The sequence below is a fragment of the Piliocolobus tephrosceles genome, chromosome 13 (genome assembly GCF_002776525.5).
Source record: "Piliocolobus tephrosceles isolate RC106 chromosome 13, ASM277652v3, whole genome shotgun sequence".
Classification (NCBI taxonomy): Eukaryota; Metazoa; Chordata; class Mammalia; order Primates; family Cercopithecidae; genus Piliocolobus; species Piliocolobus tephrosceles.
Genome location: NC_045446.1, coordinates 79,198,665 through 79,212,558, shown reverse-complemented (window position 1 = coordinate 79,212,558; position 13,894 = coordinate 79,198,665). Strand labels below are relative to the sequence as shown.

General features: G+C 34.5%; 1 protein-coding gene across 1 annotated transcript in view; it reads right to left on the bottom strand.

Annotated features, from left to right (window-relative positions):
* Positions 1-13,894, bottom strand: part of TYR (tyrosinase) — a 124,294-nt gene that overhangs the window by 72,492 nt on the left and 37,908 nt on the right. The window contains exon 3 of the mRNA XM_023209125.1: positions 1,082-1,229. Coding sequence (XP_023064893.1) covers positions 1,082-1,229 — 148 coding nt within the window. The remainder of the gene's footprint in view (positions 1-1,081; positions 1,230-13,894) is intronic.

Genomic DNA, 13,894 nt, shown 5'->3' with positions numbered 1-13,894 from the left:
TTAAAACATGAAAAAAAAGTCCTCTTATTTTTACCCAAGAGGATGATAGTATTATCTTAATGGCAGGTATTGATCTGTGCCCTTTATGCATTAACTATGGTGAGAAAATTACCATAGAGGGGACAAAGAACGCTCCACAGCATTTGTCAGTCATGATTTGATGCTTTATTTTCTCCTTTCTTTTTGAAAAATTTCAAGAGTAGACAGCTGACCTTCCTCTGAACAGTTTCTTTTCTGCTATCATCACCTACAATTAAGTCTAAAACTTAATATGTCTAAGACATTACACATGTAATGGAAGAGGGTTAATAAGGAGAATAAAAGCTCCAAGAGAATTAAATCACATTAAATAGGACAGTTGGGCCATAGTGCACTCTGTCTGGAGAATTAACAATGTACTGTTCAGGCTGGTGGAAGAGATCAGTTTGTACTTCCTTGTATGTGAGTGTGTTATGTTCAAAAAGAGAATAAATAATACAACTTCCAGAAGGAAAGATATATTGATGACAGATGTAGTAGGTTAGTGCCAGGCCCACATGGCCTTAAATTCCTGTATCAGTTCTGTGTGTCCATCCCCCTGCTTTCTCATTTTTTGCTCTTAACTACTTTCTCCTGAAGCCTTTAGAAGGCTGCCCTTGGGTACTGGGGCCATATCTGGAATCAAACTCCTAAGAGTTTTATATCCCCTACCTCAGGGCAACCTGTAGCTAATGACTATTTAGCGTGGAAGTCCAAAGACTCATCTCTTTTTTTTCTGGTAGGACAAACTAGGGTATACTTTACATTCTACCAAGATCTAGTGGAGTCTGGGATTTCAACTGACATTGTACACTTATTTTGCTTTTCTTTCTTTTGTATCCTGCCTAATCCACCTTCTTACTAATGTATCCTTATAAACACTTTCTTTATTATACATTTGCGTGCAAATGCTTAGCCTAAGGTCTGTTTTGGGGACAACCTGAACATAGACAATAGACTACCATAACTTCTTACTTTTTATTTAATAACTTAAATCACAATTGATAGGCACCCTCTATTTAAATCCAATGAGAACATACTTTATAAAGAAATATTAACCAACCTGTCAACAAATGCATGGTGAAGAAGGAAGATGGGATCGTTGGCAGATCCCTGTACCTGGGACATTGTTCCATTCATATAGATGTGCAAGGCATTGTGCATGCTGCTTTGAGAGGCATCTGCTATCCCAGTAAGTGGACTAGCAAATCCTGTTCAGTAAAAAAAATGAAAAAAAAAATTTTTAAATGACTTTTATGACTTTAATGACTGAAAACCCAAGTGATTATCCCATTTGATTTATAACTATAACTTAAAGCCCAATTCAAAATATAAAATCAAAAATAAAATTCATTCTGCATTGAGACTGGATGCATTCTGGATACCCAATGTGTATTCAATCAATATTTGTAGAATTAAATGGCCTCAATTTGGGTACAATAGACTGCTTAACCAGATAAAAGAGGCTGAGCCAATTTGTGTTCCCTCCTGTTCCTTCTGCCTGTAATTTCTGTTTCAATATGGACAAGTCATAGGAACATTTTATAATAACCAGCAGTCACTTTCACTTTAGTCTGTAACAACACTCACAGCAGATCTTTTCAGACTGTTATGTATCCCCTTGCTTTCCAGTTCTGGAGAATACTTTAAGTTTGGTTTCTGGTTCCAGAGAAAGCGTAAAATTTGTGACTTTTCACATTTCAATTCCTCTTTCACAGGAACATCTTTCATATCAGTTCATAATGTGTTTGATTTTACAAAACATTCATTTCAAAAATAATCAGAACTCCAATAAATATTTCCATTTATTACATCAGCAACAGTAATAATGAGAAAATTTTTAATAAGAGCTATTATTTTCTAAATGTTGAGTATGCTAAATGTTTATTGTGACATATGTTCTTCAATCTTTATAGTAACTCTGTTGGTTAGAAATTATTATCCCTATTCAAAGAAAACTGAGGTTCAGAGAAGTTCTGAGTTTACCAAACTACCCAGGTAGAGTTGGGATTTTAATCTGTGTCAATTAGATGCTAAGATATGAGCTCTTGGAATTTTGTGTTCTCTCGCATATGCCCATTAACAAGACGAAGAGGAAGGTGACTTTTTGTGCCCACTCATGCAAAACTGAGAGTTAGGACCAGAAAAAGAAGTTTGAATAACAAAATTGAATTGTAAACAGGAACCAAGTTGGGGGAACATGACAAAGGTCATTCAGAATTTAGAAATACCAAGCAAGCAGAAATTATAAATAAGATTGTAATGTAAACCAGAGTTATAACAGAAACAGTGAAAAAAATTAGGATTTAGGCAGGGAGGTTCCAGCTTTATTTCATGGAAGTAGAACTATTTTATTGGCAATATCTTCCTTATTAAAGGTGCAGTTCTTAATTTTTGCATCACATGCCTTGTGCTCTCCCACTAATATGGCTCATAGTGTTTCTGCCCCTTCAGGTAGTGGTGTTTTTCCCTCCTTTTACCTCCTTTTGAACTTATTTTATTCATTCTGGGAGACCATACCAATCCGTGATGCCTCTGAAAGATTAGCCTAAGAACATGCATGTCCCTCTCCTTTATACAGTTTTGTTTATGACAACTTCTGTGAATATACATACATGACAATCTGTGTAGAGATTTTTCTAGATCTTGACATAATTTTATGTGACATTTAGAAAGATCTGACCAATTAAGTACCTCCATTATTATAGAAGCGGAAAAAAGGGCTTAGAGGGGGCAAAGAACTTGTCTAAGGTAAAATAACAAATTGGAGGTTACGGTTAGAGCAGATACCTGTTTTAGTATAGAACTTATGCTCCTAAATACAATGGTTTACTTCCTTGGCTATGTAGCAATAAATCATGTCACTGAGGACAATGTTCTGCATAGAAGTTGTTTTCAAGATTTTATCTTTGAGTAGCACCAAATGAAAAATTTAAAACCACTTACACTCTCACACTTTTTAAAGTAGGTCCCAAACTGATTTTTTTAATGTAAAATAATTTTAAATAATTTTTATTTTTTTTTATTTTTCATTAGCGTTTAACAATTGTACACATCTTTGGGGCACATGTGATATTTTGATGCCTATAATGTACAAAGTGTAATGATCACATTAGAGTAATCGGAATATCGATCACCTCAATTGTTTATCTTTTCTTTATGTTGGGAATCTTACAAAGCTTCTCTTCTAGCTATTTAAAAATATACAATAAATTGTTGTTAACTATAATTTTCCTACTGTACTATCAAATTGTTTTAATCATAATCATAAATAGTTTCAGAGGATATAATTACAAGGATATTGCAGTGTCAATTTAAAATGAACATATATTATCACTTTAAAAAAATGTATCCACCATGATTGTTTGATACCCTCATCCATATCAAAAACAACTTAAACTCTTCTTTGATAGTCTGTAACTTTCTGGAGTTACCTTTTTATACTTGAACTTGTATTTGTATACTATTTGTCTACACAATTATATCTAAATGTTATATATGTTATGCTTAAATTATTTAAAACATATTAGTGATGATTAAGGAGATGTTAGTCTAAGGATACAAAACTTTTGTTGGATAGGAGGAATAAGTTCAGGAGATCTATCACACAACATAGTGATTATAGTTAATAACAATGCATGGTATACTTAAAAATCGCTGAGAGTAGATTTTAAATGTTCTTACTACCCAAATAAGTATGTGAGGCAACAGATATTTTAAGTAGCTTGATTTAGCCATTTCCCAATATATACATACATCAAAACATCATATGATGCACCATAAACATATACAATTTTTATTTATAAATTTTAAAAAGGGAAAATAATAAGTAGCCTACCAAAATTCTCTGTAACAAAAATAGGTATATCAATTATATTCTAAATTTTAAAAAATAAATAACTGCCAGGAAACTTTGTTCTTATAAATAAGTAGATAAGGGTAAAGAAATATTTATACAAATTTTACTTACTTTTTTGAACTCATTTGAGCTAAATAAGCTAATAATGATACAATCCAGCAAAAAATTAGTTTTTACAATTTGATCCATCAACTGACAACTCAAGCAAAACTTAGTTGATAAAAACAATTTCACAAATGATGAATTTATTTATAAACTACTCAAATCTTAAGAAGTTTGTTGCCTAGTAATTAAAATTATACATGTTGGCAATACTAGCACAAATATTTTGGATTTACCACTTGTCAAACACTCTGGAAGTTTTTCCCATTCTGGGAGCAGATTGTATTGCAAATGAATTCAGAATAGGTGGAAGATAGGCTCTTCTGAAACATCGGAGAAGGGAGATTTTGAAAGGAGAGTGGGTGAAGGAGAATCTTCAGGAGTCTTCTCAATAAGATTCATTTGGAAAAGTATACTTGGAAGGATGAGCTACCCCTTAGAAAGTCTTTGTGAACCTGCAGTAGTGTATCTATGCCACTTTGAAGATACTGCTGTAAAAAAGTTAGAACTGAGTAGAACTTGGCTTAAATTCTATGTTACATACTGGAAGTATAATCCTTGTCAAGTTATTTATATTTTGGGGGCTTCAATGGTAAGAGAGGAAGTAAGTAGTGTCCACTCATCAGTTAGTAGCAAGTATTAATATTGATAGCAGGTATAAAAGCAACTAGTATAGATCTGGTGCAAAGTGAATACTCCCTGAGTAGTAACTATTATTTCTCTAATCATGTTGCATGTGATAAATGGGTGCTGCTGACCAAGAATATGGTGCATTCCCAATGCAAAAGTGTATCTTTTGCTGCAACTCCACACCATTAGGTACCACTCTAGCATCACGCATCTCCCTCCTTCCTAAAATTAATTTTTTCTGTAGAAACCTCGCTGCTGACTACCCTCATCCTGTGTTAGGTGTTCTTAGGTGTCTTAGGAACTAGAATGGACTGACATTTTAAGAGCATTTTCAGCCACGCTAGTATTTCATTATTCACTACTATACTGACCTGACAGATGTCGCATCTAGAAAAGCCTCTAATATTATTAAGGAAAAAAAAAAAAACCAGCTAAAGAAAAAATACACAGAGTTTTCAGAATACATTGTGATATGTGCTTAGAAATAACGTAAAGCCCCAGGTTGAACCAAGATTCTTTTAATACATGCCAGATTAATATAAACAGTTGTAAATAGTTTTATTATATTAACAATTTTAAATAAATTATGTATATATTGTCTCTTCAAATAGACTAGAAACACCTCAGAATTAGAGATCAAATTGTTTGTTTTGATTTTTGATAATAAATATCAGAGACTTGAACATCTTCATATTTAAAAGATAAACAAATATAAAATACTTCTCAATCTTTCACTTATGTATCCCACAGAGATTGGGAATAGGAGAGAGAATTTCCATAAAACCTACAAGGTAATTTTAGAGAGCTCTACTCTGTCACCTGTCAAGTGACAAAACAGAGAAAATGTTATGAATGACAAATAATCTAAAAATATGAAAAACTATTTTCTATTTTATCTTTTCAAAGAGTTCATTTTCTTGGTTGGTAAAGTCAACTTGAAAAAAAATAGAAATAATTACTCCAACATCAGTGTCTTCTCTGTCTGAGATTTGACTCTGTTTTGGAAGAATAAGTCAAAGAGGAAATTCTAGGTACCCCAAAATAGTGCCCATATATATCCAGGTTTTCAAATATCTTTCATGTAAATAATCTCATTTGAATCTCGGGGCTACTTGTGATGTGAATATTATCACTACCTCAATTTTACAAATGTGAAAACTACAGTTTATAGAAGTTAAGTAACAAGTAAATTAAAGCTAGTAATTGGGGAATCAATGATCTGAACCATTGATTCCAATACCTGTGCTCCTTTTTGCATATACTGCTGGATAGTGTCTGTACTGACTTATCCTTGGAAATTTCTTTGCACTATACCCCTACAATGAATTTGTGAACTTGTTGTTTTTAGCTACCAAATTACAGCAAGGTGCAGAATGTGTTATTATCTCAACTTTGTCCAGGAATTCTTCATGGAAAGAAATTTTAATTAGCCAGTAGGGACATTGTTAGTCACAGATGCCAAAATAGCTCAATGTTCTTTGTGAAGGGCAGTAAGAGTTCCCCCAAATTATGTTATGCCTTAACATTTGCAAGTTATATTCCTGTAGGAAATTAATAAACCCAGTTTCAGATCAATGGCAACAATATAATTTTTTTAATTATTTATTTATTTATTTATTTTTTTGAGATGGAGTCTCGCTCTTTTGCCCAGGCTGGAGTGCAGTGGTGCAATCTCAGCTTACTGAAACCTCCACCTCCCAGATTCAAGTGATTCTCCTGCCTCAGACTCCAGAGTAGCTGGGATTACAGGCGCAAGCAGCATGCCCGGCTAATTTTTGTATTTTCAGTAGAGATGGGGATTCCCCATGATGGTCACACTAGTCTCAAACTACTGACCTCAGGTGATCCACCCTCCCTGGCTTCCTAAAGTGTTGGGATTACAGGTGTGAGCCACTGTTCCTGGCCCCCAACAATAGAAAATTTCAACTAGTTGATCTCTTTTTGCTCTTTTCTTCCCTAATACTACTCTGAAAAGTTTATTTTTGTTTCTTTTTAATATTGATGCTTATCTCTCATACCTGGAGATTCAGATATAACTGGTTTAGAATGGGACTGAGGCACTTGGAGTTTGAAAACCATTCTGGGTCGTTCTAACATGTGACCAGGGTTGCACTGCACTGAATTAAGCTAAATTGATCTCCATTCTCTAAACCTGAGCTCATGCTTCAAAAACTCTACCTGTGAATATATGAGTTCCTTGATGTGAAATTTTCACCTTCTATATTCTGACACCAAAAATGTTTCTACCTTTAAAATCTTACACTATAAACTTATGCCTTCACATATTTTCTTACTGGTAACTCTTCCATGTTCCTTTGAAAATTAAGAAATTGAGCAACTACTTTGTAACAGTCACTGGCTAGGCATTGGCACATATATCACCTCATATAATTCTGTATCTTTCTGTTTAGGAAGATGAGTTACAGATGTTGCACTTTAATCACACCTGTTAAGAGTTTGAAATGTGAAAAGGTGTGTAGTTAAATCTTCAGAAGAACAGAGCACATTTAACTTAATGAATTTCATTTAAGTGCATTTTAACCTATTTTTACATTTCATAGTGTTTCAGAGATAGAACTGGAGAAAAGGAAATAAAACGAAGATAGAAAATGTACATTAGTGCATCTGAAGGTTTTTTTTTTTTAAACGTGATTTTAGACCCACTGACTTATATTCCTCTAATTTACTCTCCTAATGTGCAACTTGATTGAGGAATTAAGTACACAGCTTCAAAAGGTTATGCACAATGGTTTTAAGAGGCTGTGTTTGATGGCTGAATACTTTGAAAAGGCTTGTAATTTAAACTACTTACAGAAGAAATATACAATTGCAGATCAAAAAACATTTTTGGATCTAAGCAAGTCCCTAGATACACGAGAAGCGTTAACGTTCAACCAACTTCCAGTTTGCTCAAAGTGTTAGCTCTACAGCCATAAATGTAATTAATTAGCATTTTTGTTTATTAGAAAATACTTTTGACTCAGGAGATTTATTTGATTATGAGGAATAGAGTAACGAAGCAAATGCAGTGGTGCATGAGTGTTTCATACTATGTACTTATTATAGCATAGCCCAGGGCACAAACACTCCACATATTTTGTGGTTTTCAAAAATGTGGTCCCAGAGTCAGCAGCATCCCCTATAAACTTGTTACAAATACAAATCCTCTAGCCCTAACATTGAATCACTGAACAGAAAGTCAAGTGGGGACTCATCACGTGTGTTAACCAGTTCTCCAGGTGATTCTAATGCACAATAAGGTTTAAAAACAGCTGCTTTCATTCTTTTCATTGTTTGCACAAAGACAATGATTAATCACAATGAATCATAAGTCATCTCTATAAATTCAGTAAAGTTTTTTGTGTTAATAAGGTGTTTATTATTTTAAGTGGGTTTCTCTACTTGTTAATCTCGGTGTTTGTGTTTTCTCTACTACTTAATTGCCTCTCTACAACAAAGATTACTGCTATTACTATACCTTCTATTCTTATGTGGTAGGTGCTAGAATGTGTTTCCTTAGGTTTTTATGGCACTTCATCTTCATAGTAACTCTGTTTTTTTGTTTTGTTTTGTTTTGTTTTTGTGTTTTGTTTTTTTGAGACAGAGTTTCGCTCTCGTTGCCCAGGTGCTGGAGTGCAGTGGCACGATCTCCGCTCACTGCAACCTCCGCCTCCCAGGTTCAAGTGATTTTCCTGCCTCAGTCTTCTGAGTAGCTGGGATTACAGGCACCTGCCACTCCCAGCTATCTTCATAGTAAATCTGTAAAGAAGATACTATTTAACCAACTTTCAGGTGTTGAAACTAAGGCCCAAAGAGGATACGTGGTTTAGCTAAGGTTATTCAGTAATGATATCGTTTGGATATGTGTCCTCGCCCAAATGTCATGTTGAAATGTAATCACCACTTTTGGAGGTGGGGCCTGGTGGGAAGTGATTTGATCATGGGGCAAATTTCTCATGAATAGTATAGTACCATCCCTTTGATGCTGTTTTCACAATAGTGAGTGAGTTCTCGCAAGATCTGATGATTTGAAAGTGTGTGGCACCTGCTACGCTTCACGCTGGCTCCTGCTCGGGCCATATAAGAAGTGTGCTCTCTTTGCCTGCTACTGTAATTAGAAGTTTCAGCATCCGTAGAAGCCAGGCAGACGTTAGCACTATGCTTCCTGTACAGCCTACAGAACTGTGAGTAAATATGACCCTTTTTAAAAAAATTACTCAGTCTAAGGTATTTCTTTAAAGCAATGTGAGAATGACCTAATACAAGCAGATAAGTAGCAGGGTCAGAATTTTGGCCAATTACCTGCCAAACTTCCAAGCTTTGCTCTTAATCTGTTACATTCTTTCAGTTAATATAAAGCCATTAGTTTCAATAAATTTTAAAATAGACAATAGAAGTTCTGTTCCAGTTATGATAGTCTCTTTATTTCCCTTAATTCTTGTCATATCCATTGGAATAAAAAGCTGAAACCCAGCTTTTTCATAATGTACTCTCTTGGGTTAGAAAAGGCCCTATCATGGTGATTCTTACTCTCTGGATGAAAACTTCATCAGTTTCCTATCACAGGACTCCAGGGCACATGGTCAACTGGACTCCTATTTTAAGTATCAAAGAAGGCAAGAATTTTTGGCGGTGTCACCAAGATATTTTATAAGACCAAATGCCCACATACTTTTGCCTAATTTTCATTCTTATTAAATTTAATTTTTTTACTAGATTGTAAGAATTTGTAGAAGGACATAATTTCATCCTAAAGGTGGCTTTTAAAAGCATTCTGTCAGGCTGGGCATGGTGGTTCACGCCTGTACTCCCAGCACTTTGGGAGGCCGAGACGAGTGGATCACTTGACGTTAGGAGTTCAAAACCAGCCTGGCCAACATGATTTCTCTACTAAAAATATAAAAATTAGCCGGGGGTGGTGGTACATGCCTGTAGTCCCAGCTACTCAGGAGGCTGAGGCAGGAGAATCGTTTGAACCTGGGAGATGGAGGTTGCAGTGAGCCGAGATCACAGCACCACACTCCAGCCTGGCCAATAGAGTGAGACTGTCTCCAAAATAAAAAAAAAAAAAAAAATCATTATATGATTCTGCTGCTCTTTACACTTTGGATGTAAGTGTAATTTAGGATTAATATTTTCCTGAAACAATGTTTGTGCAGTTTGAGTCTCAAGTACTAGTCTATTATTTAGAATTTGGTTTCTATATAGGGCTTGAAAATTACAGTGTGTGCATGAGCATGAAAGACAGTAATTTTAAGGAGCTTTTACTATTGCAGTAAAAAGATGGTTCTAAGAAATTTACAAATACTGACTCATGTAATATTCACAACATATGAGGTAGGTATTGTGATTATCATCACTTTGCAAGTGAGGGACCTCAACCAAGGGCAGGTTATTCTTACAAAAGTCATTTAACTAGTAAGTGATAACTAGTAGTGATAGTGCTGGAATTTAAACCCAGGTAGTCCAACTCTTAACCACTTCTCTCTAACTGCATCTAAAACTTGGCTTTTCTATTTGGAACACTTGAGGACATGATCTCCCTTGCTAATGATCCAAGTTTTCTACCTGTTAGCTCTGTAACATTGTCAAGTTAGATAAATTCTCGGAATCTCAGTTTCCTCATTTATAAATTATGCTTAATAATAAATATGGCATAAGACTTTTAAAAGGAATAATTAAGATAATGGATGTGAAAGGTGTTTAGAAAAGTAGGATTGTAGTGATGTTAACAGTTGTTATTAATTACAGAGGTTATCTGGTAATTTGTAAGCTTATTTTGTAAAGATATAGGAAAGCATTTGTCAGTTTTCCTCCTTTTCTTCTTTGTACTTTACTGAAACTGTTCCAGCTCATTCTTGGTGATATCAGATCATCAATAAAAACTTCTCTGACAAGAAATATTTGGTTAGGTTCCTTCATTTAGTGACACTTATATTTGTCTCTTTTAATCATTTATTTTCTTTGGATTATAATTAGTTTTTCACAATCTAGTTCTTAATTAAGTTTCAAGAGGGCAGAATCTGTCATTATTTATTCCTAGTATATTGCAAAGTATCTGTACATAGTAGATACTCTGTAAATGATTTTTAATCAATAAATATGAGGCATATATTTCTCTTTGTAAAACATGTAGCTTTAGTTGCTGGCATAATTTTAAAATCAATTAAGTTAATTTTTGAAGATTTCCATAATGTTCTAAGGTTTATGTCTTTGAGTAGGATTGATGATGGCTTTGAATTTAACCCTTATGTTTTTATGTTATAGATTTTTCTCTCAATAGTCTCCTGATAGAATAATTAAGTGAATAGAGACAAAGCCCTGAACAACCTACATGAAAAATAGTTTTGGCATTGTTCAGCATGGAGGAGATAACAGTAGATGTTAGGATAAAAGAGATAGGTGATTCTTCACTCTAAAAAAGTAGTTAATAGAAATAATTATTCACCCGTAAAACATGGAATAAATTTTTGGGAAATACCATGGGGAAAGAAGAATATATAATGATTATGGAAAACAGAATAGCATGACCTTTTTCTGTGTGGTGGAAAATGGGATAACATTGGAAACTATTTCAGAAAGAGTGGGGCAAGCAAGCAATGGTAAGAAAGAGAAAATTATCTATCCTTTCACAGTTAAGAATTGAGGCCTCAATGAAAAAGAGGCATCCCAGCCCAGGCCAGAACTAAAGTTCAGGAATTACTGGATCCTAGAGGGAAAAATAAAACAATGAAGAGACTCAAACAGAAAGACCGAAGACATATCCGTTCAATGTGTTCAAAAAACCAATTTCCCTTAACTCCTGGATGCTCAACCAACGTCACATTCACATGTGGCCCTGTTAATAAGTAGTGGTCAATGACATGTGGGCAGAAGGTAGGTGGGCCACTTCAAGGCTTGGACCATATATTTCTCACAATTCTCCATACATCCTCATACTCTGTCTCCCAGGAAGATGGAGAAGATACGTCAGATAATTGGGTTACAGTAGACTCACTAACATAGCCATAGGAAAGGTCACTCACCAACCAGAAACATCCAAATTGGACTTTGTATGAGCAAGAAATTCATTTTTATTGGATTAGGCCATTAAGATTTTGGCATGCATTTGTTACACTGCGTAGCATTGCTTACTCTAATACGCTCCACTTCCTAAGTGATTTAGTAATAAATGCTCACAATTTTAATAACTTAAAAGGTCTAGAGTTAAAGAGAGACTTTAAGACTTCATTTCTACTATATTTCTACTGTAGTAGAAACACTTATTTTTACTAAAGAACTAATGTTTTACATGAAATTTAAAACAACACTGTGACAGAACATTATGGTAAGAGTACTTGATTTTTATTTTCAATATTTTACGAAACATGGGTAAAAGATTGTGGCAGAGACTACTACTTTTTTCACAAATATTATTTTTTTCTCTTTTTCCTAATAAATAATCTACATGTTGTTGGACACATGGCCACTGGCTCGAGATAACATCTTCCAGTTTAAGCTAAATGTTACCATGTCTGTTTGATCATGGTAAGAAACGCTTCTAAATAATTACTTTAAAGAAAAATAGTCATGCACTATTCTGCCCACTTTCACTCTTTCAATTAGGGTGAAAACATTAGGATGAAGATTAAGAGATGGAAGCTATGAGTTAAGGATGACAGAATTGCACTACCAGATCTTGAAGATCTAACTTCATGTCGTTTCATAACAGCAAAATCAACTTCTGTTTCTTTAAAGGCATATTATTTGGATTTTCTTTTTTTTTTTTTTTTTTTTTTTTGGGGAGATGGAAGTCTCCCTCGGGACCTCCCGAATAGATGAGACTACAGGAGTGTACCACCATGCCTGGGTAATTTTTTGTATTTTTAGTAGAGGTGGGGTTTCACCATGTTGCCCAGGCTGGTCTCAAACTCCAGAGCTCAGGCAATCAGTCCACCTCAGCCTTCACTTAATAGAAGGTGAAATAGGCTAACTCAACAATATTCCAATAAATGAATGGCAGATAGAAACTCAGAAGGAATAATTAATTTGAGCCACAGTTGCTTTTAGTGTACATACAGTAATATTTCTTACTCTGCTTAACTGCCATCCTTTAAGTATATCGCCTATAAATCTGATGCTTTTTCTTAGTACATTTTCTTCTGTTTATTTTTTTATTTTATTTTATTTTTTTGAGACGAAGTCTGGCTCTCACCATTCCAGGTTCATAAGCTTTCACACCTTGCAATGGTAAGTGAAGTCCCTTACTGCACAAAATCTGAATTTACTGCATAATGAAAAAGAAAAATAAATATGGTTTCAATTAACATTATTGATGAAAGATACCAAAATCCTAGTATGTTGTATACATCCTAAAAATTATTGTCTTCATTATAATAATACAGTAACAGAGGTTTTCTATATTTAACAACCATTATCTTAGTTGATACTTACATAAACAGAGATAGAACAGAAATACTATCTTTATAAATAAAAATCATGAGCTGTATGAAGTTAAATGACTTATGGAGGGTCTTGTGTCTTTAGTATTAATGATTTCTCTCCAAAAATGGTAGGATTCTTATGACATTTCTAAACATTTCTTAGTAACAGTATGAACACTATTTGATTGACAGGTGCACTCAAAGCCCAGACTTCACCACTGGGCAATATATCTGTGCAACACAATTGCAATTGTACCCCTAAATCTATAAAAAATTTTAAGTTAAAATAGATTATTTTAATGGATTGCTTAGACTCAAATTTTTAAAGCCAATGGGATGTAGCCATTTATTTTTGCCAAAGCAATAATTTTTATTTTATTTTTATTATACCTGGGTACATGTGCACAATGGGCAGGTTTGTTACCTAGGTATACATGTGCCATGTTGGTTTGCTGCACCCATCAACTCATAATTTACATTAGGTATTTCTCCTAATGCTATCCCTCCCCCAGCCCCCCACCCCCAAACTGGGCCCGGTGTGTGATGTTCCCCTCCCTGTGTCCATGTGTTCTCATTGTTCAGCTCCCACTTATGAGTGAGAATATGTGGTGATTGGTTTTCTGTCCTTGTGATATTTTGCTTAGAATGATGGTTTCCAGCTTCATCCTTGTTCCAGCAAAGCACATGAACTCATCATTTTCTATGGCTGCATAGTATTCCATGGTGTATATGTGCCACATTTTCTTTATCCAGTCTGTCATTGATGGGCATTTGGGTTGGTTCCAAGTATATGCTATTGTAAATAGTTCCGCAATAAACATATTTGTGCATGTGTCTTTATAGTAGCATGATTTATAATCCT